The sequence below is a fragment of the Pantherophis guttatus genome, chromosome 2, assembly GCF_059756535.1.
Source record: "Pantherophis guttatus breed Tessera chromosome 2, ASM5975653v1, whole genome shotgun sequence".
Lineage (NCBI taxonomy): Eukaryota > Metazoa > Chordata > Lepidosauria > Squamata > Colubridae > Pantherophis > Pantherophis guttatus.
Genome location: NC_142064.1, coordinates 103,188,593 through 103,216,253, shown reverse-complemented (window position 1 = coordinate 103,216,253; position 27,661 = coordinate 103,188,593). Strand labels below are relative to the sequence as shown.

Below are 27,661 nucleotides of genomic sequence, written 5' to 3'. Positions count from 1 at the left end.
GATATTTTTGGCCTCCGCATGCCCCGTTTTCGGCCTGTTCCAGGTGGCAGGATCACCGCCACTGCCACCTCTTATCACCGCCTATCACCGCTGTTCACCGCCTGGAATGGCAGCGCATGGAGACGATGATAGGCAGCAGCAATCCCCACAGCCTTTAACAGCTGATCAACAGTATTCCAGGAGGCTGATCCAACTGCCAATCAGCTGCTTGTGGTAAATCAGGCTGCAATGACGTGCTGAAGCTGACCAGGCTGTTTGCTGTTTGCTGATGCTAGCCAGATGAATACCGATGGATGCTGGGAGGCAGAGGCAGATTTTTTTTCTTGTTTTCCTCCCCAAAAGCTAGGTGTGTCTTATGGTCCAGAGCATCTTATAGTGCAAAAAATATGGTAGGTAAAAAAAGCTTCTCTCAACTGTTAGAACTGTTAGAATTCTGAAGCTTTATTAACAATACTGAGGTTCTAAATGAAGAGAACACTAAGAATGTGATTTGGGATTGACTCATTTTTGAAGAGAAACCATTTCAGAAGCAGCCTTGTTTTGTAGGAGCCACTTATTTGGATACAAAGTATTATAACTACACAAATTTCCGTACAGTACTAGTATAGAATGATTCGAGATTCTGGATGATAGGACATAGTTTAGAGCATCAAGGTAAAAATCTGTCACAGAAAAATTACTGCAATAAGATAATGTTTCCAGGCAGAGATGGGCTTCACATAATTTAACAACCGGTTCGCCTAGTGCAGAACCGAATATGTGAGCGTGTAGCTTCAAACACACAGAGATTTCATGTGTGTGGCTTCCAGCACACCTTCTTGGCAGCCGTGGTGAGTAGAGCGGGCAAGGCGTGGCAATAAGTTGGGCTGTGTGGGCAGAGCGAGTGAGCCAGAGAGTGAGATATATCAGACGGGATAGTGGCGGGGTGGATGGGCGGGCCCAGCCGGTGGTCGGAACTACCAATTTGCCCGAACTGGTCCAAACTGGCAACAACCCACCTCTGCTTCCAGGCAGAGTCCAAAACACCTGGATTCCTTTAGTCTCCACTCAAGCAAAGCTGAAGTTAATTGGTTACTTGGCAAAGCCTTAGCAGGGCCTCAGTGTTTCCCCAAACATTTGAGGGTTTCTCTGCCTTGCCTCCCTTCTCATGCATCAGCATTCACATGAACTTGGCTGCCCTGATTCAGATCCAGAATTCAAGTCTATGTAAGTGTGGCCTAAAAATAATGATGCCTTTTAATAAAGCATATAGCAGCTAGTTCAAAAATAATTAAAACCATTTATTATACACCCCTCCCCCCAATAAAATTAATTCTGGAAATAAGCAACATTAAGGACAGCTAAATCTAAGAATAATTTGGTCTCCAATGAAAACAGTAAGGAAATTAAAGTTGGAGACAGTCCCATATCTTGAAAGATTGCATCTTCCATCTAAATTGGCTGCTTCCAAAGGCATCCACAAGATTAATCTCTCTCTCAACCAAACTCACTTCACAGGGCTGTTGTTGAGGGGAAAATAGGAAGAAGTATCAGATATGTTTGCTGTTTTGAGTTATTTATAAAAATAAGAAAGGCAGGATAAAAAAAACTAAAATCAAATAAAAATTTGCTTCTCTGAACATAACATTTAAAAGTCATGCTTGCTTGATAAGTGAATCAAAGAAACTGCAATGAATTATGGATTTTGCTAATCAAAGGAATGGTTGCACACAAAAAGAGAAGCATGCATTTCTGAAGCATTTTTATGAATAATGAAACCATGATTTGGTCATTTATAATTACCCAAATGAAAATTTTAAATAGTTAGTATTCACTCAATTACCTGGCTTTATCTCATGTTCTTCTGGGGAACCCAGACTTTCTTCTTCACTTTTACATTCTATTACGCTTATCTGGGGATCTATTATATGAATGAAGAAACTGTGATTATCTTTTATCACCTTCACTTTAACTAAGGTTGACCCTAGAAAACAAAAACAAATTAATAACTAATATCAGAATGGGTAGTCATGATTCTAATGTTAAATAATCGATATAACAATTACATTATACAGATTGCTAGAAAATTTGTTGAAGATCTAAGAATCTATCTTCTGAAGTTAGACATAGCTTCCTAGTTATTAACTTATCTAGTATAATCTTTAAAGTAAGATACATAAAGTATATAAGTATAATTTTCAAAAACAGAGTGAAAACAGAATTTTCTTAAAATTATATTTTAATTAAATTTATTTGTAGATACATAAATATCCCCTTAGAATTCTTATATCAATAATTAACATCCTCTGTCTGGCATATTAATTTTGATTAGTGATGTGAAATAATTTTTAAATAGCACTTTAGAATTTAATAATTTTAAATATTAGAATTCAAAATATTCATATCAAGATGCCACATCTATTGGGTTATCTGTTGGTGAACTTCCTTAAATGTATGCTTTTTTGCATTTAATTTCTTCTAATACATTTTATGTGCTTAATTAATTAATTAATACAGCTGAGATGGACTCAGTTAAATACAGTAACATGCCACTTTGTCACATTACAATTGTTCATTTTATGTTAAAGCAAGACCTATTGAACATAGCTGGCCTTAAGACCCTATGTTACTCCAGTACCCCACCCTCAGTCCTCACTATTTTATTCTCATAACCAACTGACTTATGAGAAGCCAAAAAGCAGTATGTAGGTGGAATTTCATCTTCCAGCATGTTCTGCAACAATTACTTTTGAGAAGTGTTTTGCCTACAATGTGAAAATAGTATCTAGCCTGCGTGGCTATAGTATTAGTCATAGACAGTCTTATTCTCCAATTAATTTAATTTCTGACTAAAGTTTCAGGATAATGTTTATACTGTGTGACAAGCATATAAACATGCATTTCAATGTCTAATAGGGAACCTTCACAATATGAAAAAAAAATACCTTTTTCAAACATTATATTTTCTGCCTGGATTTGCCCTCCATCAGTAGGGAAAAGATACTGGATAGTCCCTGAAACCTGAATGGGATTCTCACCCATATTATATCCAAGAAACTAGAAGAGAACAGTTATAGAACAATATATAATCAAATTAAATAGAAGTAATGGGGAAAACTGGGAATCTCTAACAAACCAAATCAGGAAATATGGTTTATTTTACTGAATTAAGCTTTGGAGGCCCAAATCCTGAGAATTAAAAATGAAAATAAAATTAAAATTTGGAATGGTTGCCTAATTGATTTCTGTTCTTTTTGCAGATCTGATAGTTTCACATCGGTTTAGGCCAGGTATGGGTGAACCTTGTGGTCCTAAAGCAAAACAGAAAAATACAAATGAAGCTTTTCAGACTGAAAGGATTTGTTGACTTATGAAGTCGGTCTTGCTTCCAGAAGAAGAAGAAGAAGGTCCTAAGGCAAGGGCCTTCCTTGGGAAGGCCCTTGCCTTATACTTCTTGTATAGGTTTTGGCAACAAAGCTTTTACTACTTTCTTGGCTACTGAGATACTGTATGTTCTGCAAGGCTTCTAAATGATGCTAAGTGGAGGAATCATCTGTCTAGGGCAGTGTTGGCGAATCTTTTTGGCACCAAGAACCGAAATGGGAGTGTGCGGACGTGCAGGGGAGCACCAGAAACCGAAGAGCAGCTCCCCGGTGCACATACGTGTGATGGTCACCTGGTCTTCAGGTTTTTGGATCTTCTGCACGCATGAAGATCAGCTGGCCAGCGTGTATGCATGCATCGGAAACCGGTGGTGGAACCCAGAAGAGCAACGGGCAACGGCTGGCATGCCCGGAGAGATGGCTCTGTGTGCCACTTTCGACACACGTGCCATAGGTTTGCCATCACTGGTCTATGGTAAAAAAAAAACACCTTGCAACAATTGCTGATTATTTACCAGGCATTATTTCAGGTGTTGGTATTCACATTAAAAGTGGAACTCTACATTCCTTAAGACCTATCTAAAAACCTCCTGTTATGGCAGAACCGGGCCGAACAGGGAGGAACCCACCACTATAAGGGCCAAACCAACAATTAAATAACCAAAATAATACAGAATAAGTAATAAAATGCCACAGTTTGCTACTTTTCTGACATCTGAAATTCCTAAATATTGCTGGCAATTAACTAAAGACAGAGCATAGATTCTACTATGAGAATTTATAGGGATAACAAAGAAGGCCACACCAGAATATTGCTGGGGCACATTGACTGTGTAAGAAAATCCAGGCTTCAGACAAAACATTATCACTGAAGACTTCTTGAAAGATCCACCTATTATTTGAACCTTGCAATACCCAATAACTATTTTTTCTAGTATTATTTTCCAATAATTATTTCCAGCAATTTATGCAATCATTAACTGATTCACCTCATAGTCTTTCTCTGCAGGCAAAGGAGGCATAGTTTGTTTACTCTGTTTCTGCAACTTGGCCTGATCTTCAACCTCTATTGATTTGGATGATTCTGCTTTATCCTTAGAACCCTTTTTCTTAGATGGTTTTCCTTCTTCAGGAATGGGTGGCTCTTTACCCTGGCCTTTCTTTTTCCCATCAGATTTTTCCTTCTTCTCTGCTTTTTTTAATTCTTTTAAGCGTTCTTCCTCCAACAGCCTGTCTTGCTCTTCCTTCCAGGCCTACAGTAGAAAAAGGAAAGTTCAGAGTCAGACCTAACATGAAATGTGGATTTTAACACAACCAAGCAATTTGGGTTTTGCCCCAACAATCTTATTCATTATTGAACATGTTCTTTATTTTTCTCTTTAGAAAAATTGCTATTTTAGGCAATTGTAGCAAGCAATATGATTATTTGCTTACACTACATTTCAACTACCAAATGATTTTAGATGCTACTATAACATACATTATTTAATACTGCATCAAAGTAATATTATTATGATCCTAACTGCTAATTTCATATATATTCTTATATTTCAGCTACATAAATAGAGGAATACATGGTATTCAGTAGGAATCAGTAGTTACCTTGAGAGATTCATCTCTGACAAATATATTTTTTTCCTTCTCAACTACAGGTTCAGATGAAACTTCTACTTTACTTTTGGAAGAACCTTTGAAATTTGAGAAAGCATAGATTATAACTATATCATATAATATGAGAATATTACATAAATGGTATGTGAGTAAAATAATCCCAAGTGTTAAATATTTTAAGTAAACAAAAATCTGACTCTATAGGAAGACATTTTCAATTAAATCTCCTCCCAAAAGCACTTTCCACTGATGGAAAGAGAAATATCTACTTTTCCATCTGGCCTAAAGTTGACTTTAGAAAAGCTACTCTCTCATAATAATTGGGAGAATTAAACAGATCCATCTCTTTTCATGCCTGAAAACTGCAAGGTAGTTTTCAGGTAGGAAAAAGCATAGCTGAGTTAGAAAGCAGTATCTGGCTGACCTTCGCTGATCTCCAAAAGCTAAGTAGACCAAACCTGTTTAGTACTTGGATGGTACACAACCAAGAAATACCAGGATAGTAGAATGTATGTTCCATTTTTTAAAAAATATTTCTTTTTCCAATATTTCTGCAAAATTAATTGGACAATAACTCATCAACACAGACTGCTATGCTCCTTACTCCCATGGCCTTGGTGTAAAAATACAAAGGAGCAGCAGCTCATACTGAGTATCTTTTGTTTCCTATGCCCAGAATAATAATAATAAAAAAATAGTTTTGCTTCCACAGAACAACGAAGCTGTTTGGAGCTTTGCTCCATTACACTGCAACCCATTTGGGACATTCCGATGAAAAGTGCTGAGTGGGGTGCCTGGTTCCAAACTGAAATATAACAGGTTAGTTATATCATAGGCACCACTAGATTAGATATGTAGGAGAAGAACAGGTAGAGGTGGGTGGGAACGAAGCTAAATGAGTCATCAGCCTAAAATTATTGCATTCCCACATCTATATCCAACTCCTCTTGAATTCTGTTGACACTTATCTAGCACCAATTTTGAGCACTGAACATTAGTTGACTAGATTCTTTATTGTTTGAGTAATAAATCTCCTTAATTGCAACTTAACATATGATCCTGATTCTTTGCGCATGACAATATCATAAAAATACTTACTTTTCGCTTTCTTTGCAACAGCCCCTTTTTTGCCAGAAGGTGGAGACTTGACCTCAGCAAGAGGTTTCTCCATTGCCTCTTTAGCCAATCTAAGTGCCTCTAGTTCCTTAGCCATCTTTTCTTCCTGGTATTTGGCTTCTTCTGTCACTATCCATTCATCAATGGATGCAGCCACCAATTCCAGATAATTCCTGGAAAATGTATTACTGCTATCAATCAGAACACTGACTAGAAAAGGCTCTTCTCCTTGACCCTGATTTACCGAATTCATTAGCAGACCAGGTCCATAGCAGGCCTTTTCTGCTGGCACAAGGGGGTAGTCTAGTCCCAATCAGATGAGGCAATTCCTCAGATACTGTGGACCCATGCCATTTATGGCTTTAAAGATAATAATCAACACCTTGAATTGGATCTGGAAGCAAAATGATAACCAATGCAGCTTTTCACAACAGCAGTGTTATATATGCCAGCCTAGGCCCCCACAAACTGTGTACACTGCTGCATTCTGCACCAGCTATAGCTTCCAAATAATCTACAAGGGCAGCCCCATATAGAACTTGTTGCAGTAACCCAAGTGGTAGCCAGAGGCTGGACCTCTTACCTCTTTTTGACACTGATTGAGACCGGCCTTGGAGAAATGTGCTGAACCAGACTAATTCTGCACCACTCAGCCCCAAACCCTACAGCCAGCCCAAAAGGATACCTTCTGGTCAATGGTACCTAAAACCAAGAGGTCAAGGAGAGCAAGAATGGATGCATTACCGCCATCCATGGTGGCACAGTAGTTAGAATGCAGTACTGCAGGCTACTTCTGCTGACTGCCGGTTGACTGCAATTTGGCAGTTTAAATCTCACTAGGCTCAAGGTTGACTCAGACTTCCATCTTTCCAAGGTTGGTAAAGTGAGGACCCAGATTGTTGGGCACAATATGCTGACTCTGTAAACCGCTTAGAGAGGACTGTAAAGCTCTGTGAAGTGATATATAAATCTAAGTGCTATTGCTATTGCTATCTCATTTTACTATTGTAATTATAAACTTTAAGATAATTCCTAATTAAAAAAGCTTTTGATAATTTCAGATGTGTTATTTTAATTTTTTTGCAGAGGTTCTGTCTTTTTGTGCACATATTACTATTTTCCAGTCCCCCATCAAATTTCATATGGTAAGTCCAGAGGTGAAATCCAGCAGGTTCTGACAGGTTCTGGAGAACCGATAGCGGAAATTTTGAGTAGTTTGGAATGTCTAGCACAAACGTGAAATTGTTAAAAATATATTGTTACCTATTTTCCCCTTTTTTGAAATTTAAAAATATGATAGTTGAATCTCATTGGATGTTACCTATTGGGAAATGATTATTGTTACATAAAAGCAGTTTACTTTTGCTAACTATTAAATTGTACAAATAATTTACCAGTAATGATGGTAAAGTAGCACCAATCATTCATCATCACTGAATTATTATTCGTTGTCATAATTCACTCCTTCTCCCTTTCCATATGATACAGTAGTGAAATGTAAAATTTGTTACTACCGGTTCTGTGGGCGTGGCTTGGTGGGGAATAATGTGACTGGGTGGGCGTGGCCAACTTTTTTTTTTTTACTTTTAAAAGCATTTTTTGTACAACCTTAAGAGGTTGCAGAAAAAAATGCTTTTAAAAGCCTCTGGCCATCAGGCAACTCAGCTGGGATCGTCAGAGGCTATTAAAGGCATTTTTTTCCTACAACCTCTTCGGCCAAAGAGATTGCAGAAAAAAAATGCTTTTAAAAGCCTCTGATGATCAGGCAACTCAGCTGGGATTGTCAGAGGCTTTTAAAGGCATTTTTTTCTACAACCTCTTCGGCCAAAGAGGTTGCAGAAAAAATGCTTTTAAAAGCCTCTGACGATCAGGCAACTCAGCTGGGATTGTCAAAGGCTTTTAAAGGCATTTTTTTTCCTACAACCTCTTCGGCCGAAAAGAGGTTGTAGAAAAAATGCTTTTAAAAGCCTCTGATGTCCCAGCTGAGCCGCGCGATCATCAGAGGCTTTTTTTTTTACTTTTAAAAGCCTTTTTTTGGCCGAAGAGGTTGTAGAAAAAATGCTTTTAAAAGTAAAAAAAAAAGCCTCTGATGATTGCATGGCTCAGCTGGGCATGGGGGGAGGCAGGGATTTTTGCTACCGGTTCTCCGAACCACCCACCGCCATCACTACCAGATCGGGCAATCTGGTCCGAACGGGGAGCATTTCACCCTTGATGTGATAGGATAGTATTTGAAATCCATTTTACCTGAACCCAACATCAGAATGCAGTGAAATGTTCCAGAACTCCTGGAACTGACGGTGTTGGTTTATGGGATTATGAAGCACTATCAGCAAAGAGTTGTCTTGAGTATGATAATAGGAATCAATGCACCTATAATTCTGAGTTGCATTGTGAAGGACCTGTTAACAAGAGAAGAATTAATACAACTCCATTGTCATTAAGAGACTGTCTGTAAAGGTGATGGGAAAAAAGACAATGGGTACATTTATTTGTGCCAAATGATTTATAGACAACTGATGGACACCAATAATAGAAATTGTGAAGTGTTTTACCATGTATATTCAAAATGTAAATGATTGTATAAAATAGAGAACAATATAGAAATAACATTCAATTTGAAAAAGTTAGGAAAAGGAAAAAAAACACTAAAGCAAGGTGTATAATATTTAAAATAAAAAAGCCTTGAGTAGAGATACAGTCATGTGAAAAGTAAGTACATCCCATGTAAAGCTTTTTCTTCTTTTATGTGAATATATCAATATTTTATCTTTATTCAAACAGTATAAAGATAAATGTGATGTAAATTTGAAACAATAGAAAATACTTGTAGCTTGGGTTTTAGATTTTGGCAGCAGTTTGCTCTCCAAGCTTGTCAGTTGGTCGTTCGATTAGTTGTCCGTTTGGAGTTATATTTAAATTCTGAGCAGCTGATTGGTTCTCTTATTGATCGGTTGTTGTTTACTTTGGTAGAAACAACCTCAAGGAGGCATTTCTTATAATTGCCTACCATTCTCTGATACTGACTGAAAGAAATATTTTTCCCATGCAAAATTTTTTCAGATGTACAATGTTTATGAGATTTCTCGCATGCACAGCCCCACAGCATCTCATAGGGATTTAGAACCAGGCATTGAGTTAGCCATTCCAAAATGCAAAATTCTTTTTTTTTAGCTATTTTTTTATTGGAATGTTTAAGTCATTGTCATACTGCAAGGTCCACTTTCAGTTGAACATCAAACTTCTGACAGATGATTTCATATTACGTTCAAGGACTTCTGGTACAATGAACAATTCATAGAGGATGTCATGATGGCAAGCTGTCCAGGCCCTGATTCAGCAAAGTAGGCCCAGATCACAACATTTCCACCACCATGCTTTATGGTTGGTATCAGGCTCTTCTGGTCAAATGTTTGGGTTTTGTCAAACTTATCTTCTAGTACTACAGCAAAATATATTTGCCTTGTCTGTCCAAAGCACATTGTTCCATAAGTCCTGGTTTTTGCCTAGGTGTTCATGGATAGACTTTAGTATTGCCGTTAGTTCTTTCTGGGCAGCAAAGATTTTAGCCTGGAATACCTCTCACATAGATCTACCTGGGGCAGCTTCTTTCTAATGATAGACTCATATACTTTTATATCAATAGTGGAGAGAGCTACCTGTAGATTATGTGATCAAACTCTGGGATTCCTAGATACTTTTTTCATTATCTTTGCCCTGGGGTTGAACTTGCTGGGACAACCTGACCTGGTAAGTTAGAGTTGCTTGAAATCTTCTCCACTTACAGATAATCTTCTAGATAGAGGAATGATTGATGTCCAATTTTTTGGTGATCTTTTCAAATCCCTTCCCAGACTAACTTTCCCTATCTTTTTGAAAGCCTCTCAGAGCTCTTCCAGTTTAGGCATGGTGATATTACACACTTCAACAACAAAGAAAGACTAAATGTCTGAAGTTTCAGTAGGATGGGATGAGTATCTCTCAGATCCTTTCTAACATGTTCTAATCATGTGCATCTCCTCTGGTACACCTGATTCTAACTTTATATATTTCATAAATTTACAGCTTTTCCACATGTGAAATTTGCATTTATGTTTACTTAAATTACACAATATAATGCAAATGGTGCGTGTTGTGTATATTATATCTCCTTTATCTATCAATATTATTAAAATGAAGATTAAGTATCTGTATGTTGAAATATGTTGAAAAAGTAAAAAAATTCATTGGGGTGTACTTTTTCACTGACTGTAAGGGCAATTTGACATATAATTTCAGGATCACCATTGAGAAGGCCCAACTGAGAGTAAGCACAACATGGTTATCTGCAATTTTCAACATAACACAGATGGCCATATATGGATGGATTATTTTAGTAATGAATTGGTATGTAATGGGAAAGATGACCTATTAGTATGTTAAGAGCAAAACCTTGAAACCGATTCAACTATAGTTGTTTTAACAATAATGTAACATATGCAGACAGCAAGGTGTTCATTCAATATCCTGACTACAATTTCCTGAACTTAAATGTTGACATACAGCACTTAAACAGAATGTAAAATTACCAGTATGTGACTCATAGTAGCTAACTTATCATATTACCTAAGCTATTGCTGCTCAGGAAAGATAATACAGCAATCAATCTCTGAGGACTCTGAAGAATGTAGGAGAACTTCTAAATTACGTATTAGTATTTTCTAACAAAGTTCAAATGTGTTCAAAACAGGCAAAGTCCTCAATTTACCTCCTACACACACACATACATAAACATATATATAATATAAATATATATATATGCTTCCTATTCTAATGCAATTAAACTATCTAGAAGGACACCACAGTCAATATCAAAAACTACTGAGAAACTAAACAGGGTCAATGAAGTTGCACTTCATCTATCTCTCCTGAAGAAAGCCACCTGTCAGGTTTACCATGGTTTATTTTGAGCCACAATCCAGAAATATTCTAGAATGATAAATAACTTCTGCTGGAATATCCATAGCTACACAGAGAATACCCTATCAAGTAACTGTCCTCAGATTAATCTCAATTTTGGGTATAATGTTGAAAATATAAACACAGACTTATTTTGTGGAAATGCATATTAAGCAGGTCCTGTGCAAGTGTTTACTAAATGAGACAACAAATTAAAGTTACCTGGAAGAGGAGTTGTGGTTGAAAATGCTCAACAAAACTCCAGTCATTCAAACACCGCTGCTGGGTCTTTTGGATGGCTGAAATTACCTTATGAGAGAATAGATAAAATTTAGCTCATTTAATAAATGTTGAGAAGGAGGTGAAAAAGAATCCACAGAGGCTTATTTTCTAGCTTTAGAATCTAATTCATTTTAAATTGATTACCTTAAAATCTTTACATTTCCATACTATCACATGCACCCAACATCTGTGGTAAGATGGGCAGCCAATAAATCAATCAATCAATCAATCAATCAATCAATCAATCAATCAATCAATCTGCATATTCAACACCTTATTTTCTGTAAAATGGCCCTTCTCCCTTGAGGGTGGAGACAGCAGCCAGACGTGGGTTGTGCTCATTGGTCAGAGGATGGACTGAGCCTGGAATTCTTTTAAATCCGCCCCCTGTTGCTAGGGCTCCCAGCTTTTTGCTCAGTCATCAGACTGGACAGTTGTGTGGATTGGAGCTCTAGTAGTCTTGTATATTAGAGCTAAATTCTTTCTGCTGGATTATTTGGTTGACATTGGACTGTTTGACAATTCTATTCTAATCTGATTTGGAACCTTCCCTAGCAGGGGATTCCTTGAATCCCTGCAGTTTATTTCGCCTGGCCTCCATTCCTCCCCTTTGTCATCTTCATTAGAAGGTCAGTGTTTTAACCTGGTCAGTGGAGTTTTAGCGCTCCCCTGGGGAGGGCGGTCCCACTGGCTATCACCTTCTGGTGTAGCCGTTCGCCTCAGGCCGTTCAGTGGAGTCTACGCTCCCTTTTTTCGGGCTGGCAGCCATTTTGTCCCTCGTGGCCTCGCTGTTGTTGCTGCCTTTAGTTTGGGGCCTTGCGCTCTCTGAGCTTAGCCGCTTGTCGGCTGCATAATTCTCCCGGCTCTTACTCACCCGATAGTGCCGAGGGTCTTGTTAGCGGCTTGGATAGCCCCTGCCTCTAATTCGGCGCCTGGCTTCTTAGTAAGCCATCCAGAGCGGTGTGATTGCCTTGCGCTAGTGGAGCATCGCGCTCCCCGCCTTCTGCCTGCTTTGCCTGTCCCTTTGTTTTGCGCCCGGCGTTAATTGCTTTCAGCTGACTAGCGCTTTCGCCGGCGCTTCGGAGGAGCGTGCTGCCTGTGAGCGCTCGCCCTTCTAGGCAGAGACCTGTACCTTTTGGGCAAATTAGGCTCTGCTGTGTGGCGTTGCAGCCCCCAACATAAGAGAGCTCTTAGCGCTCCTGTCTGTCTTCGCGCCCGCGCCATTTTGTGGCGCCCTAAAACGGCCCTAGCCTCTCTGCTGAGAGTCCCCTGTCCTTCTGACGGAGTCTCTCCTTTCTAACAGCAGTGCCTATCTGAGGCTAATTGGGGGTTCTTAGGCTGCTGGGTCTTGCTTAATTTCATTAGTTGTATGATTTGAGTACTAGCCAAATTTCCTCCCTGCCACTATCTTATACTGGTCATCAAGGCTTATCATGCCTAAATCAATATCTAAATCAAAACATGGCCGAAAGGCCACAGTTCAAGCCCAGTCAGTGGCCTCAAGCAGGGAGGTGCAGACCCAAGGGCATAATGACGGACCTCTATTGAGCCCTTCCCGCACAGGCGCAAAACGTTCTGCCAAGGCACCCACCTCACAGATAGGTCATGATAACTCTGGCAGGAACCTAGATAGAGCAGCTCCTAACCTTGACCTGGCTCATCCCAAGAGACTCAGGGCTAGCTCTAATGTCCCTGGACACACAGCTTCTGTGTCTTCTGATCAGGTGTCTCTTCAGGATTATCAGTTGTCAGCTGGATCAGCTGATGTATGGGGGTCCCCTTCTGCCAGGGGTAGGGTTTCTACTGTGGAGTCTAACGCTCCCGTCCCTTCGGGACTCCAACCCTCTTCCCTTTCTGTTCCGGAACGAACCTCTACTGAGGTCGGTCCGGCTCCTGGTCAAACTCAGGTTAGTTGGCGACCTGAGGATATTCAGCGCATGATCACTGTGGCGGTGCAGCAATCCTTGGCAGAGCGTGGTTTTCCTGCTAAGACACCAACTCCCCTCCAGCCTGCGCCTTCTGTATCTGAGGAGCCTATGGAGGATTTTAATATGGAAGATGCAATTTCTCTGGCGGGTTCAGATTCCCCAGCAATTTCCTGTGTCAGCGATCATTTCATCCAGGCTGACACTGAAGCTCCTGAACCAGAGTTATCTGAGGATGAGGGGTTGCCCGCTGATCAACCTGCCTTTACTGGTCTGTTTCCCCAGGCCCTTTTTAAGTCGCTATTATTTAAAGCGGTAAATGCAGCCCAGCTGGGTCCATCTCCCACTCCAGAACCTGCAACTACAGCAGGTTCCTTGAACCCGTTGTTTGCAGAACAACCTAAATCGATAACAACGATCCCAACGCCTCCTCTCTTTTTAGAGGTCATACACAAGCAATGGTCCGCCCCATCTTCGGTACCGATACCGTCCTCCACGGACAAAAAGAATTTTGTTGTGTCCCCAGACCTTGATTCCCTGCTGCAGACACCTACGGTTGACGCCCCGGTGGCAGCTTTACTTTCAGCGTCATCTCTGCCAGGGGATCCGGAGGAAGGACTAAGGCCGGAAGAACGCAGGGCTGAGCAGGTCCTGCAGAGGGCTCACCTAGGGGCAGCATGGGCCATTAAATCGGCAGCCACGGCTTCCTTCTTCAATCGAACTACGCTTCTCTGGCTTCGCCAGCTGCAAGACAAGATGGCTTCGGAGGACTCAAGGTTGAAGCAAGACCTCAACAAGATTGTTGCTGCAGTGCAATTTTCCGCGGATGCCACCTTGAACGCTACGCGGTTTGCGGCAAAATCCATGGCCTCCGCTGTTGCGGCTCGTCGCTTGATCTGGCTTCGTCACTGGCAGGCGGATGCCAGACACAAGTGGCGCCTAGCCTCTGTCCCCTTTTCGGGCATGAAGTTGTTCGGTGATGCCTTGGACAAGTTTCTTATCGAAACCAAGGACAAACGAAAGATCTTACCTGCTGTTTTTCGACGAGGGGAACCCCGTTTTCTTCCTTATGGTCCTCGCCCCCCGATGAGATCTTCGGAGGGCGGTTTGGGCTCCTCCCGTCCCATGGGTAACTTCCATACGGGGTATTTAGGCCCTAGACAGAGGAATTTCCAAGACAGACCTCCCAGGGGGAGGGGTTTCGGTTCCCGGCGGCCCTTTCGAGGGGGAGGGGGTCGCTCCATCCGTCGCCGTCGTTAGTCGTCCATGCGGTCCTCCCATTGGTGGAAGACTGGGCCTCTTCACCAAAGCTTGGGAGAAGACTACTTCGGATTGCTGGGTCCTGGCCTCCATTTCATCGGGATTGGCCATCGAATTCGTTTCCACCCCCCCTTTGTCCTTCCTTCGCTGCCCTCTGTCCCACATAGCCGAGCGTAGATTTCTCATGGAGGCGGCTATCAGCCATCTGCTGGCCATCAAGGCCATCCAACATGTGCCTCGTGATCAGGCGGGACAGGGGTTTTACTCTCGGGTCTTCTTGGTCCCTAAATCATCGGGTGGGTGGAGACCCATTCTGGACCTTAAACGTTTGAACCAGTTTGTAATCTATAGAAGGTTCAAAATGCAATCCTTACGTTCTATCCTAGACGGTGTTCGGAGGGGCGATCTCCTCTGCTCAATAGACCTCACGGAGGCTTACCTCCATATCCCCATTCGCCCTTCCCATAGGAAGTTCCTCCGTTTTTGTTATGCTGGGGTTCACTACCAGTACACGGCCTTACCTTTTGGCCTTTCCTCTGCTCCCCGTAGCTTCACAAAAATTTTGGCGGCCTTGGCGGCTCACCTCAGGCTTCAGGCCGTTCGTCTCCAGTGTTACCTGGATGACATCCTCCTTATGTCATCTTCATATCAGCAGGCCATGTCTGATCTCCGTCTTACAATTCAGACACTGGCGTCGCACGGCTTCTCTATTAATGTGGAGAAAAGTCACCTAACTCCCTCGACTAGGATACTTCATTTGGGTGCAATTATTGATTCGGAGCAGGGGAGGGTTTTTCTCTCCCCGGATCGTCAGGCCGGGTTGAGGTCCATGGTAACTAAGGTCCTGAAGGATAGAAGGGCTTCCCCTTTATTTCTTTCAAAACTCCTAGGCAAGATGGTCTCGGCCATCTCGATTGTTCCCTGGGCCAGGTTACACCTTAGAGACCTCCAATGGTTCCTCTTGCCTTTTCAGAGAACGGGCAGGGGATCCTCTCTCGCCAAGGTGGCAGTTCCAAGGGAGGTGCTCTCCTCCCTTCGCTGGTGGCTCTCTCCAACGCTCTCCAAGGGCTGTCTGTTCCTGGACCCCCAGTGGGTAACAGTGACCACCGATGCCAGCATGTTCGGATGGGGAGCCCACTGTGGAAATCAGATGGCGCAAGGTACGTGGTCCACGGTGGAAACTACCCGCAGCATCAATTGGCTGGAGCTGCGAGCAATTTACCTGGCGCTTCGATCATTCCATCTTCTGGTTTCCGGCGAGCACGTGTTGATCCTCACCGACAACACCTCTGCCAAGGCGCATGTCAATCGCCAAGGGGGTACCAGGTCCCTTTCACTGATGCGGGAAGCAAAAAGACTAGGCCTTTGGGCGGAGAAACATCTGGCATCCTTGAAGGCGGACTATATCTCGGGGGTCTCGAACGTGACAGCGGACTGGTTGAGCCGCCAACAGATAGACCATGGAGAATGGAGCCTACATCCTCTCCTTTTCCAGGGTATAATTGCTCGCTTCGGGAGTCCGAAGATAGATCTGTTTGCATCCCACCAGAACAACAAGTTACCTCGCTTCTTTTCCCGTTTTCCGTCCAATCAAGCGGAAGCGGTGGATGCCCTGCGCACTCCTTGGCCACAGTACCTTCTTTACGCCTTTCCTCCTTTTCCCCTCATCCCGAGGGTAATTCGGAAACTGCTGCTGGAACAGGCAGAGATCATCCTGGTGGCTCCACACTGGCCAAGGAGGTCGTGGTTTGCGGACCTCATGCATCTCTCTGTGTCCCCGCCTTGGAGGATTCCTTGTACTCCAGATTGCCTCAGCCAAGGGTCGATTCTACATCCGGACCCCCAGTGGCTTCAGATGACCGCTTGGCGGTTGAGTGGGAAACTCTACACCGGGACCTCATCCCGTCTGACATAATTCATACCATCCAGGCATCTCGGAGGTCATCTACCCAACGGATTTATTCCGCTACTTGGCGTGCCTTTGCTTCTTGGTGTAAGACTCAGGGATTTTCCCCCCTCCAGGCTTCCATCTTACAGGTCCTGCGCTTCCTACAGTCGGGGTTGGACAAAGGGCTATCTCCAAACACCCTCCGGAGACATGTGGCTGCTATTTCTTCCGTTTTGACATATAATTCGGTTCATTCGTTGTCCCAGCAGCCTCTGATCCGACGATTTCTCCGTGGGGCAACCAACCTCTGTCCTCCCGTACTACATCGATATCCTTCATGGGATCTCGCCCTGGTGCTGGATTCCCTTATGGACTCACCATACGAACCTCTTGCTTCTGTCAGCTTACGTCTGTTATCCGGCAAAGTAGCCTTTTTAGTGGCTATCACTTCAGCGCGCAGAATTTCCGAACTAGCAGCGCTCTCCACTAAGGAGGATTTATGTGTTTTCCATGGGGATCGTGTGGTCCTCAGATTGGATCCTACATTTGTGACTAAGATTAACTCTCCTTTTCATCGTTCGCAGGAACTGGTTCTTCCAGATTTCTATCCATGCCCTTCCAACCCACTGGAAAGCCGGTTGCACACCTTGGATGTCCGCCGGGCGCTCGAACTCTACATCCAGAGGACTGCGACTATTCGACGAACAGAATCTCTGTTTGTTTCATTTCTACCGTCTTCTTTAGGTCAACAGGTTACTTCTTCCACGGTGGGGCGTTGGATCAGAACAACGATTGCGACTGCATACAAACTTCGGTCTTTGCCTCTGCCTTCCAGGGTCACAGCCCATTCTACCAGGAGTGCGGCGACCACGGCGGCTTGGTCTTCGAACGCCTCTTTGGACGAGATCTGCAGAGCGGCGACTTGGTCATCTCCTTCCCCGTTTATCAGACACTATAAACTGGATAAGTTCGCCTCGGCGGAGGCTGATTTTTGGAGGAGAGTGTTACACCGTGTTGAGGCCCGGGAAGGGTGTTCTGCCCAGACTGTTCCCGCCCGTGATTTGGGACAGTGATCTTTGGTATGTCCCACGTCTGGCTGCTGTCTCCACCCTCAAGGGAGAAGGGGCGTTGGTCCTACCTGATACGCCCCTTCTCGTTGAGTGGAGACAGCAGCCAGCCCCACCCTGAACTCAGTCTGGTCATCTATGTTTATTTGTATTATTGATTTATTGTTGACTGTCTTTTTCTTTCCACACACCGAGTCTGGATTTCCTTCGACAAAAGCTGGGAGCCCTAGCAACAGGGGGCGGATTTAAAAGAATTCCAGGCTCAGTCCATCCTCTGACCAATGAGCACAACCCACGTCTGGCTGCTGTCTCCACTCAACGAGAAGGGGCGTATCAGGTAGGACCAACGCCCCTTTTCTTCATTAACACATCAATATCTTCATTTTGGGTATGAAGTTGCCATTAAAAACAGAAGAAGAAATAGAAAATGTCACTGCCTTTTCTATATATGTTATTACTCAACCAATGCTGTCTAGAGTACAATAGTGCTCTTTTCACTTTCAATATTGTGGATTTATTACGGATATACAGATAATTCTAAAAGTAATTTCTAAAAACTATCTCAATAGAAGAACACATATATTCCAAAGTTTATATGGCCTAGAAAGAAACTCTGAAGGTGAATTTCTTAGTTTTAGGAGACAGACTAATCTCAACAATAATTTGATGTTCTTTCTCCTGATATTAGTCTTGCAGTACACCATGCTTTGAAAAATTAATTATAACATTTATATGTATTTAGGTGACATCTATTTTGCTTTTAACATTATAGCAATTTCAAAGTACCGTAGTATGATTATATTAAATATATTTTAGGACTATGTACATCTTTTTTTCTCTCATTATAATTTTCAATATAGATTAAATTATGCTAAATTATTTTTATCAGCAGTTCATTATTTTTTTAAAAAAAAATAGCAGCTTTTTATACCCGCTGGGTAGAAAGCAAGTTATAATACAATCACATAACCAACTTAATGCACTGAGAGGTAGGAAGAATCTTTGTTGCAGCTGAAGCTATCTCTCAAGCATAATTAATACCTAATTTGAAATTCAGCCCATAATTGTTTTTCCACTTTTTTCTTTATTGGGAATCTTTAGGATGAACCCATTACATTTCAGGTCAGTTACTTCATGATGAAGCCATTCAGCCACTTATTACCATTTTGTCATAATGTATAAGGTGCTAAACTATACGTGAGATGAAGGTAGAATATCATTTTTGATCAGCATAGGATTTTTAGGGGGTTATTTGTTTTATTAATTAATGCTCATTCTTAAATTAGAAAATGCTCTAAAAGTACTTTTTTTTCCTCTCCTTTCTTCAGTCTAGTTATCTAATAATGGACTTGTACCAGGGTTCAAATTCACACTTGACTACGGAATACACTGGCCAATTCTGGACCATTCAGCCCACTTTATCTCATACATTACATACTTACTATAGGGATAAAATTAGATGAGAATGTTCAGGATAACCTCTCAGAGCTCTTATGCAGAAAATAATTGTAACAGTAATATTAGATCTATATTTATGAAAGGAGAAAATGCTTAACCTATTTCTCTTCCTCCTTTGCTACCAATGAAACAAACAGCAGCACTTAAAAAGGACATTCAGTTGTGAAAATGGCAACAGAGGAAAATGTTAGAAATGTTTAAAGCATTGCTTTGTCAATCTTCAAAGCAGCATGAAAAGCTTATTAGTTTAGAAAAGAATGTGGAGATGACTGAAAAAAAAAGTTACTGGAGTTCTTTAAGTAGTCATCTGTGAATTCATAACTCCTTGTTGAAAAAAATCCCTATTTTGTGAAAACCAGCAAATATGATGAGATGAAACAAAGATTATGGACGTTCTGTACCAATGTGTAACCCATATGTGTGAATCTCAGACATTAAGTATATGAAAATGCATTTTCACTTTCTTTCTTCTATTGTTTTCACTGCAAACAATAAAACTTTAAATATTCAAACAATACAGAATGATAACAGATGGGAATATGAAATATTTGATAACTGTCAACAGCATCATTTTCCCCCCAAACAGAACAGTATGGAATGAGAGGCTCCAATTCTAATTATGCTAGAATACAGCACACATATCTGTACAAGATCAAGTGTTTCAAGCTTCTTAAGACATTCAACCTATTGTATATTTTTAAAATTAAAAACAAGGAATGCTTAATTACTAGAATTTATTTATACATTCTGGTTCTTATTTCAGCACTTCTTACCTTATCTACAGAATTATTCAGTCCATTTTCATGAACATCAGCAATCAAACCTGTGGAATGTATTTGAAGATATATACAAAAAGTTTAGAAATGTTAGATTCTGTTATCTGGTTCCAATTACTTAAATGCTCAGTGAACAAAATGGGTACTATGCAATCTTCAAAAATTATATTCATATATTTAAAGCATTATTTTTTCTCCTTCTCTTTGTATCTGCTTTTATATATTTCTGCATGAAGACCTCAATCCATAGCAACTATATAAATAGTCATAGCTTCTATGGCAGAATCACCTTCCTCAAGCTTCAGGCTTTTGAATATATGAAGGTGAGAGCACAATAATCCTGTTATCACTGTTCTCAGATTTGTGAAGATAAATTCAGACATCAACAACCTATAGTTCCTTTCATGAAGATATTTACTCATGAAACCATCTCCTTTCATCTCATGCTCATTGTAGAAGTTAGAATAGGGCTAGTTCAAGATTCAAATTCCATTAACCCAGCAATACTATTCTCCAGATCTAAATTTGTATATAGTAAGCATTTCATCTGCTAACTGTACAGTCCAGCAGGAAGATAATGGAAAACTAGCTGATCTTTAAAAGAACTCTTAAAGCAGCATTCTTGCCAATGCTTTGGAAAAGATAGGGATTCCTTTCATTTAAGATGACAAGAGCAATCCTAATTTTAGTGGTCATAATTTTTTAAGTAGAGAGGATGCCTAGCAATTAATAAGAATATACAATGCTACATTAGAGAATGGGCAATATTGAAAAGGGTAAGCCAGGGAAGAGTGGCTTCAATCTGAATTACTAACTTTCCCACACACTTTAGACTGGCAACAGAACTCATATTATGAACAAAAAGTAGAGCTAAAACACACTAAATTCCATCTGTTTCTATTCAACCCATATCATGCCAGGCTATCCCCATATCATATGTATAATAGCATATCTATACCTATAATAGCTTTTGAGTATAGACTCAAGAGAAAAAGAATCCATAATGAATGGCAGATATTTTATTATTTTGGCCTCAGAGCATGTTCTAAACTCAGAAAATGGAATAGGTTAGTAACAAATGCTAGGATGCCATATGGTGTATAAACTACCACACTTAAGAATAGTCAACAAATTGCTCATCCCTCCCAAACAAAACTCCAGCCAGCTAATCCCATATAGATATTATGGCACTCCCAATCAATGATGCAATGTGCTCTAAACACCCGAGTACAGATAACTGTCGTATGTCTTCTCCCCATCTCTGCAGCGATGTCATCAATAGTGGCTGGATCATTTTGAACATTTCTTTCATAAGCAAATAATGCAGTGGTCCCCAAAAGTTTGGAGTTGATGAGCACATACAGAATATTAAGGACGAACTATAGGCTCTAGCACATTCACAAAGTAGCTGCCATGGGAATGTAACAAGTCACAAATCACCAATTTACAAGAATGCCACAATTATTCCTACTTAATTTTTCCTTTTCATGAGCAATTTTACAAAGAGCTGGGGTGGAACTACTGGGAAAACTTTTTAATCTTGTAGAGTCCAGAGTCATTTTTGTACATAAAGCATGGTTGGACATTTGCATTTTGTTTTGCAGCATGCTAGCTTCCTGTTTTTAATTAATGTAAAAAGTCAGACAGAGTAGGAACGCTGGCATTTGACAAGACATGTGCTAATGAGGTACACTGGCATCCCCACATACCATGCTAGGGTGTGTCCCCCCCTCTCTCACACACACATACACACCTCCAAAGCTAGGTATTCAATGTGCAATAAAAAAGAATCTGTGGTCAGAAACTCATGCAGCAGTAAATGTCTTGGGAACAATATTCCATGAATCAACTAATACCTCTTATTAATGCTGCAAGTTTCTAATTTCCTAACGTAATGAACAAGAACTCCAGAGAGAATTCCAGAGGGAAAATGGAGAAGGAAAAGGAAAAGAAGATATTTCCAAGCAACGTATACCTGAGCTGGAAGATTTGGATTGTCTCTTGATATTTTCCTCCAGTAAAAAAGAGAAACATTGTTGACTTGGAAATGTACTATGCTCAGAGTCTAGCTCTATAAAAAAGAAATACAAAAAAGACAATTAGATAAATTCTAAATGTGCATTCATACAGGAGTTCCCCTGCATTCCCAATTTAGCTTTCAGCACTGAAAGTAGCAGTGCAGAAAAGATTCCCCTTAGAAACTGGAAACAACTTTGTTTGGGAAAAGTAGAGCCTCTTTCATATGCGGGTACTGCAGAGATCAAGATGGATGACCCTTGAAAAATATCAATATGAACAGGATCTGAGGCTTCATGTAAATTAATGTTTATTCAATGTAAATTTTATTTAGTTTTTTGACATACCATTTAAGAACTACAGGCAATCCTTGACCTACAACAGTTCATTTACAACCGTTCAAAGTTACAATGGCACTGAAAAATGTGACCCTTTTTTGTAGTTACAACCTTTGTACCATCACCATGATCATGTGATCAAAATTCAGGTGTCTGGCAACTGATTCATATTTATGACAGTTGCAGTGTCACAGGGTCATGTTATCACATTTTGCAACCTTCTGACAAGCCAAGTCAATGGGGAAGCAAAATTTGCTTAACAACCAGGTTACTAACCTATCAACAGCAATGATTCACTTAACAACTGTCACAAGGAAAATCATAAATGTCTCACTTAACACTCAATTTAACACTTAACAAAATTTCTCACTCAGAAATTTTGGGCTCAATTATGGTTGTAAATTGAGGATTACTTGTACTATCAAGCTCAGATATTTTATAATATGAACACATTTCTAATCCTATCCTATATGTGTCTGCTCAGAAATAATTTCTCTTTTCAATATGCCCTACTGTAGCCATTTCCCAAAAAGAATCTGATAATGATAATCACAAGAACAAGAATAATAATTGATTAATTTTATTTTGCATTTCATTCAAAAAGCTTAGAGAAATATACAAGGTTGTTCATCTGCTTTTACTTTCACAATTCTTATGCTGCTAGTAAATAACATCCAAAGGAGCTTCACATAGCTGAATGGGTATTTCAGCCTAAATTTCCTGAACCATCCTAGATGCTGTTAATCTATGTTGCAAAAAAAAAAAACCAAACAAACAAACCCGGGAGTCTGGTAGCACCTTTTTAGGCTAACACATTTCATTTACAAGGCATAAACTCTTGTGAGATGTAGCTCACTTCATCACAATTGCAGTTCACTTTTTTTTGGTGTGTAGCTCTTTTTTTCCATGCAGTTCATGAAAGCTTTTAATGTGCTGCTTCAAAAAGGAGCCATCAGATTCCTTCTGATCTGCCTTGGTCTGACATCTTCTACAATGAGTAATTAACAAATGATTTTCAAGATCATTAAATGAAACATATCATTCTATTTTTATTCCTTCAAATAAATGTCTCCGCTAAATAAAAAAAAATCCTTCAATGGCACCATCCCATGCTTTATTATGATTAAAGTACCTATTTGTAAGTTAATTTGACATGGCTCACTTGATGTCTCTGCTCATGAGTAATTTACTGTTCCAAGAGGAAGTGGAAATTCTGAGACAGTAGTTCCCTTCCCTGATTTTGTGCCTTGTGTCAAGATTTCCTCAGCTTTCTGCATACTAAAGTGCAAAATATTGCTACATTTTGTTATGCTGAATTACAATTTTAAAATTTTACTACAGAGGAGCAATTAAAATATGTTCCCTCCACCTGCAAAGTAGTTTCTATTTCCTGATTGTGTCAACTCAAATCCAGATACTCCAAAATCTGTCCCCACCTTGCCTTTCAATCCTCTTTCAGCTTAGTTTCACAGTCCTAATACTGTCTGTTTAGCTAGCAATTATCTTTCTGCACCATTGTCTTGCAAACTGCTCTTTCTTTGTCTTTGGGTGGGTTTTTCTTCCATCTCATATTCTCTATAGTCAATGCAGCCATCTTGAAAGCTCTCCCTTGGTAGCCATTTTTTTTCACTTAGACTAGAGGAGACATGACAGTGTTGCAATATTTGAGGAGCTCTATTAGCCAAAGCACCAAAAGGCAAGGCGAGAAACAATGGATGGAAACTAATTAAGGGAAGCAACCTAGAACTAAGGAGAACTTTCCTAACAGTGAGAGCAATCAACTAAAGGAACAACTTGCCTTCAGACATTTTGGGTGTTCCATCACTGGAGGCTTTCAAAGAAACTGGATAATCATTTATTTGAAATGGTATAGGGTCTCCTGGTCGAGCAGGGGATTGGACTGGAAGACCTCCAAGGTCCCTTCCAACTCTTTTATTCTATGTTCTATGGTTGTGTGTGGAATTTTGGAAGCTATATCATTTAGTGACCACAACTGTTAAAATGCCAGTATGTTCTGATTTTCTTACAATATAATTTTTTAATAATAATTCAAGAAATTATAAGCATTGTGCTTTAATATATTCACAAAATACATCTAAAATTTATTTACCTGAATTATTCTGATTAAGTTCTTTAGAAACCTTTTTGCTAATTAATTCTTGTCTCAGTTGTCTAGCAAACCTAGCAGGATTGTCCCATGGGATATAAGACACCTCATCATCACCACCAAGCATCTTGCCAGAACTTTCAAGCCGCCCAGAGTTATCGACTTTTGTCAGCTTCAAACTTTCAAAAGTAAATACTCGAAAGGCTCGTTCTACTTCAGCCCAATTCATATGTTCTACAAGAAAATTAAGCCACAGAAAGAAAAATGTCTGTTTAAATTGCCTGCATCCACTTTTTATTTTGTCAGAAATCTGCTTATCATTCATGGCTGATTCAAATTTATTCCAACCAATGCATTCCCAGAAGCAAAAAAAAAAAAAAGTATCACATAAAAGAGGAAATTATTCTACTTCCCAGAGCAATTCAATATAACAAAAATTTGGGCTACTTTGGAAACAGTAAGCCAATAAAAGAATAATATTACCATCAGTACAATAGTGCATGAGTTCATGAAGTCTGGCAAGGCGTTTGGTATTGTTTGCAGGTGATGGAAGAGGGAATTTAAGAAGTTCCATCAAAGGCAGCTTTTCCATCATTTCCTCTTCAATCTTTATTGGGTCTAAACCATCTTTTACCTTAAGTGAAGAGAAATATGAAACTTCACTGATTGTGCTACTGAAAGGAGGAATGAGCAACTTTTTATACTGGGGAACATAACAAGTGCTTTTTGCTTTTTTCTCTATCTCTTTGGGGCATTGGAATGACACTACTGCTTCCAGGGAAGGGGTTAAGGCAATACAGATGCATTATGCCTAGCAAAAGCTTCACATACTCATTTTGCTTCTTAGTTTTTTTGAAAAGCAAGACCAGACTTAAATGTGATGTCCTAAAGTATACAATTCTATAAACATACACTTTGGAAAATGAAAATGTAAAAACGTGAACTCTAGCTCTACATATTTTAATAACACAGGGTTAATATGTATTGCATATGCTAGTGATAGCTTCTTGATTGATTGTGTTGGATAACATTTTGTGCCATTTTATAAGTCCTACTATAGGATTGCCTATTGATGTTTCATAAGCAGTGAAATCACAATCCACTAGTTTCAAGGCTTTTTTTTTTCTGGCAGCCAGCAAACACTCTGCTGCCCATTGGGAGACTAAGGAGACTAAGATAGATCTATTTCGGATAGATCTATCCAAAATAGGATTTTTTATATATATATATATATACACACACACACATACACACATACATACATACATATATATAAAGAAATGACTTCCAACCTTCATGACAAGTATAGATAAATTTAATAACTTTTCACCTCTTATAAGGTTACTTTTCATCCCATATCCTATCCCATATTGATAAGCAAATCCATAAAACATCAATGTTTGAATCTTGGTGTCCATAAAGGTTGCCAGAACTTTAAAAAAAGTTTTATTTTAATCTTGAACAAATAAGTCAACTTTATATTCCTTCCTTGTACTTTTAAGTTTTAATCTTTAATTCAATCAGATATTATCATAGGATCTAATTTCTCTTCAATTCTTCTTCATCCCATTGCATAGATTTCTTCAAGGTTTTAATAAGCCTTTTTTGTGGATCCAATAAGAAAATATTTTCCAGGTCATTCTCTTAGCTTATCATTTGTTTTTCATATTTAATTTTTAAAATGTCAGCCAGTTTCTTTTGCATATCCAGTAAAGAGTTCTTTTTCAAATCATTCTCTTGGCCTATCATTTGTAGTTCCACATTCAGTCATCTTGTCAAATCTGTTCCACACCTGTCATTCTTTCATGCCGTTGGAATCAGACCCAGCTACAACACAGGCTGCTTCAGGCACTCATTTGGCCCTCTCCAGCAATTCCTCCTGGGATCTCTCCACCCCACTAAAGTGTGTAACTTGCAATCAAGTAGCAAGATGTTGAACTGACTAAAGATTGGCAGACTTGCATACATTTAGCAGGAAGGGAATTTAAATCACACAGTAAATTTTCCCTTAATAGAAGCAAATGGAGCATCTGAATTCTGCCTGCTTATCTACAAATAGTTCCTGTTTTGGTGTTTTGCCTTTTTCTCTGCTATCTCCTGCGGCCTTGCTGTTGAGACCTGTAGCAACAAATCCTCCAAATAGTTAGTACTGTATTTTCCTAAGAACTGTGTCTGTTTCCTGAAGGGATGCTAAGAAGTCAAGATGCAAAACATTTCTCCATTAATATTTTTTGGAAATATTCTATTCATAGAAGCAGACATCATTATTGACATCATTGAAATTGCAATTACTAATTTCTAGTGTCGGGGTTTCAAGTAACACCCCCAACCAAATAAGATTCTGAGGCAGGCATTTCCTCAAAGTTCCATTTCATTAGAGATGCCATATTGGCACATCTGGGAAAACCCAAATCTGAAGTCTCCCGGGTTTTCCTCACCCAAGGGAAAGTCTAAGACCTTTCCCCTGCACCCACATGTCCATCACATGGTCCAATCAGGTCACCATCCTAACTGGAGTAGTTTCCCAGCCATGCCTCTCCAGATGCAGGTTGAATGTCCTTGACTCCCAGTGAAAGAATGTTGTTATTATGGCTATACATCTTACCCCGTCACCATCCAACCCCCCCTCCCAGTTCCCACAGCATGCCCAAAGTGTGGCAGCCCTGAAGATCCAAAGGAAAAAATGGCCTCTAGGGCTGACATCTAGCTCCATTCCTCAAGGAATCCTTTAATTTTCAAATAACATTTTGTGCCATTTTATAAGTGGTGGTATTAAACAACATTAAGAACAGGGTTGTATTTTTCCCTTTATGTTTGAAATCTTTAGTAGCCAGTTTCTAAAATCATAAAGAGACTTGTCTTTTTATGATATACAATAACCAATGTAGCCTAAAAAATCTGTTTCCCATAAGAAGCTTTTTATTTCGTATAGTCCATCCCAAAATTTTATGGTAAAAATTAATATTCCAAATTTATCTGGACCCTTAATCCGTTTCTAACTTTCTTAGATGAAAATCTTATTTAGCTTGTTGTTTATCAAATTCTTTATGTTCTTAGGCTTACAGCTAGTTTTTCTTCTGTTCAGAGTTGAAGATAAACTTACTGTTGACTTTTCCAACTTGTTATTCTGAAAGTCTCTCACAACTTTACAATAGGGAATTTCCAAAAGAGATTAGACAGTGATTTTAGTGAACTTTGGGTCCTTTAAGAAGCTCTGCTATGATTGCAAGCAAAATGACTAACTCCCTCATCACATGGAGAAAACTGCTTTCATGTGGTTGGCTCGTGAGAAACAGTCATCCAGACAACATATGTATCATCTCCCATCCTGTCTTTGTCTACTTATTGGTCCTCAGTTTGAATCATGGTAGTAAATTCAGGGAGACGTCTCAAGTCGGGCGGTATACAAATCAAATAATAATAAAAAAAAGTCTGCCATACCTCTCCACAAAGTCCCATGCATATATTTGTTTAAACTAGGTCATCATTTACTGTTAGTATCAATTAACATTTCTGC

At 39.8% G+C, this 27,661-nt stretch overlaps 1 protein-coding gene and 1 long non-coding RNA gene across 12 annotated transcripts in view; one reads left to right on the top strand and one right to left on the bottom strand.

The window, feature by feature from the left end:
• SPAG17 (sperm associated antigen 17) overlaps positions 1–27,661 on the bottom strand; it is a 112,093-nt gene that overhangs the window by 60,315 nt on the left and 24,117 nt on the right. For 10 of the 11 annotated variants that reach the window (XR_015732750.1, XR_015732751.1, XR_015732752.1 and 7 more), the window contains 11 exons: positions 24,628–24,778; positions 24,148–24,378; positions 21,659–21,754; positions 19,681–19,730; positions 11,250–11,336; positions 8,337–8,491; positions 6,072–6,262; positions 4,965–5,050; positions 4,352–4,615; positions 2,925–3,036; positions 1,823–1,963 (listed from right to left, as the gene is read on the bottom strand). Coding sequence is in view for 6 of the 11 variants with exons in the window: in XM_034411031.3 (XP_034266922.1) it covers positions 1,823–1,963; positions 2,925–3,036; positions 4,352–4,615; positions 4,965–5,050; positions 6,072–6,262; positions 8,337–8,491; positions 11,250–11,336; positions 19,681–19,730; positions 21,659–21,754; positions 24,148–24,378; positions 24,628–24,778 (1,564 nt within the window). In the remaining 5 variants the exon portion in view is untranslated. The remainder of the gene's footprint in view (positions 1–1,822; positions 1,964–2,924; positions 3,037–4,351; positions 4,616–4,964; positions 5,051–6,071; positions 6,263–8,336; positions 8,492–11,249; positions 11,337–19,680; positions 19,731–21,658; positions 21,755–24,147; positions 24,379–24,627; positions 24,779–27,661) is intronic. The other variant, XM_034411033.3, reaches the window with a different exon arrangement.
• Positions 5,703–10,441, top strand: LOC117661847 (uncharacterized). Its single transcript, XR_004590142.2, has 3 exons — positions 5,703–5,792; positions 7,176–7,234; positions 10,368–10,441. It is a non-coding gene; the product is annotated as an uncharacterized LOC117661847 (long non-coding RNA).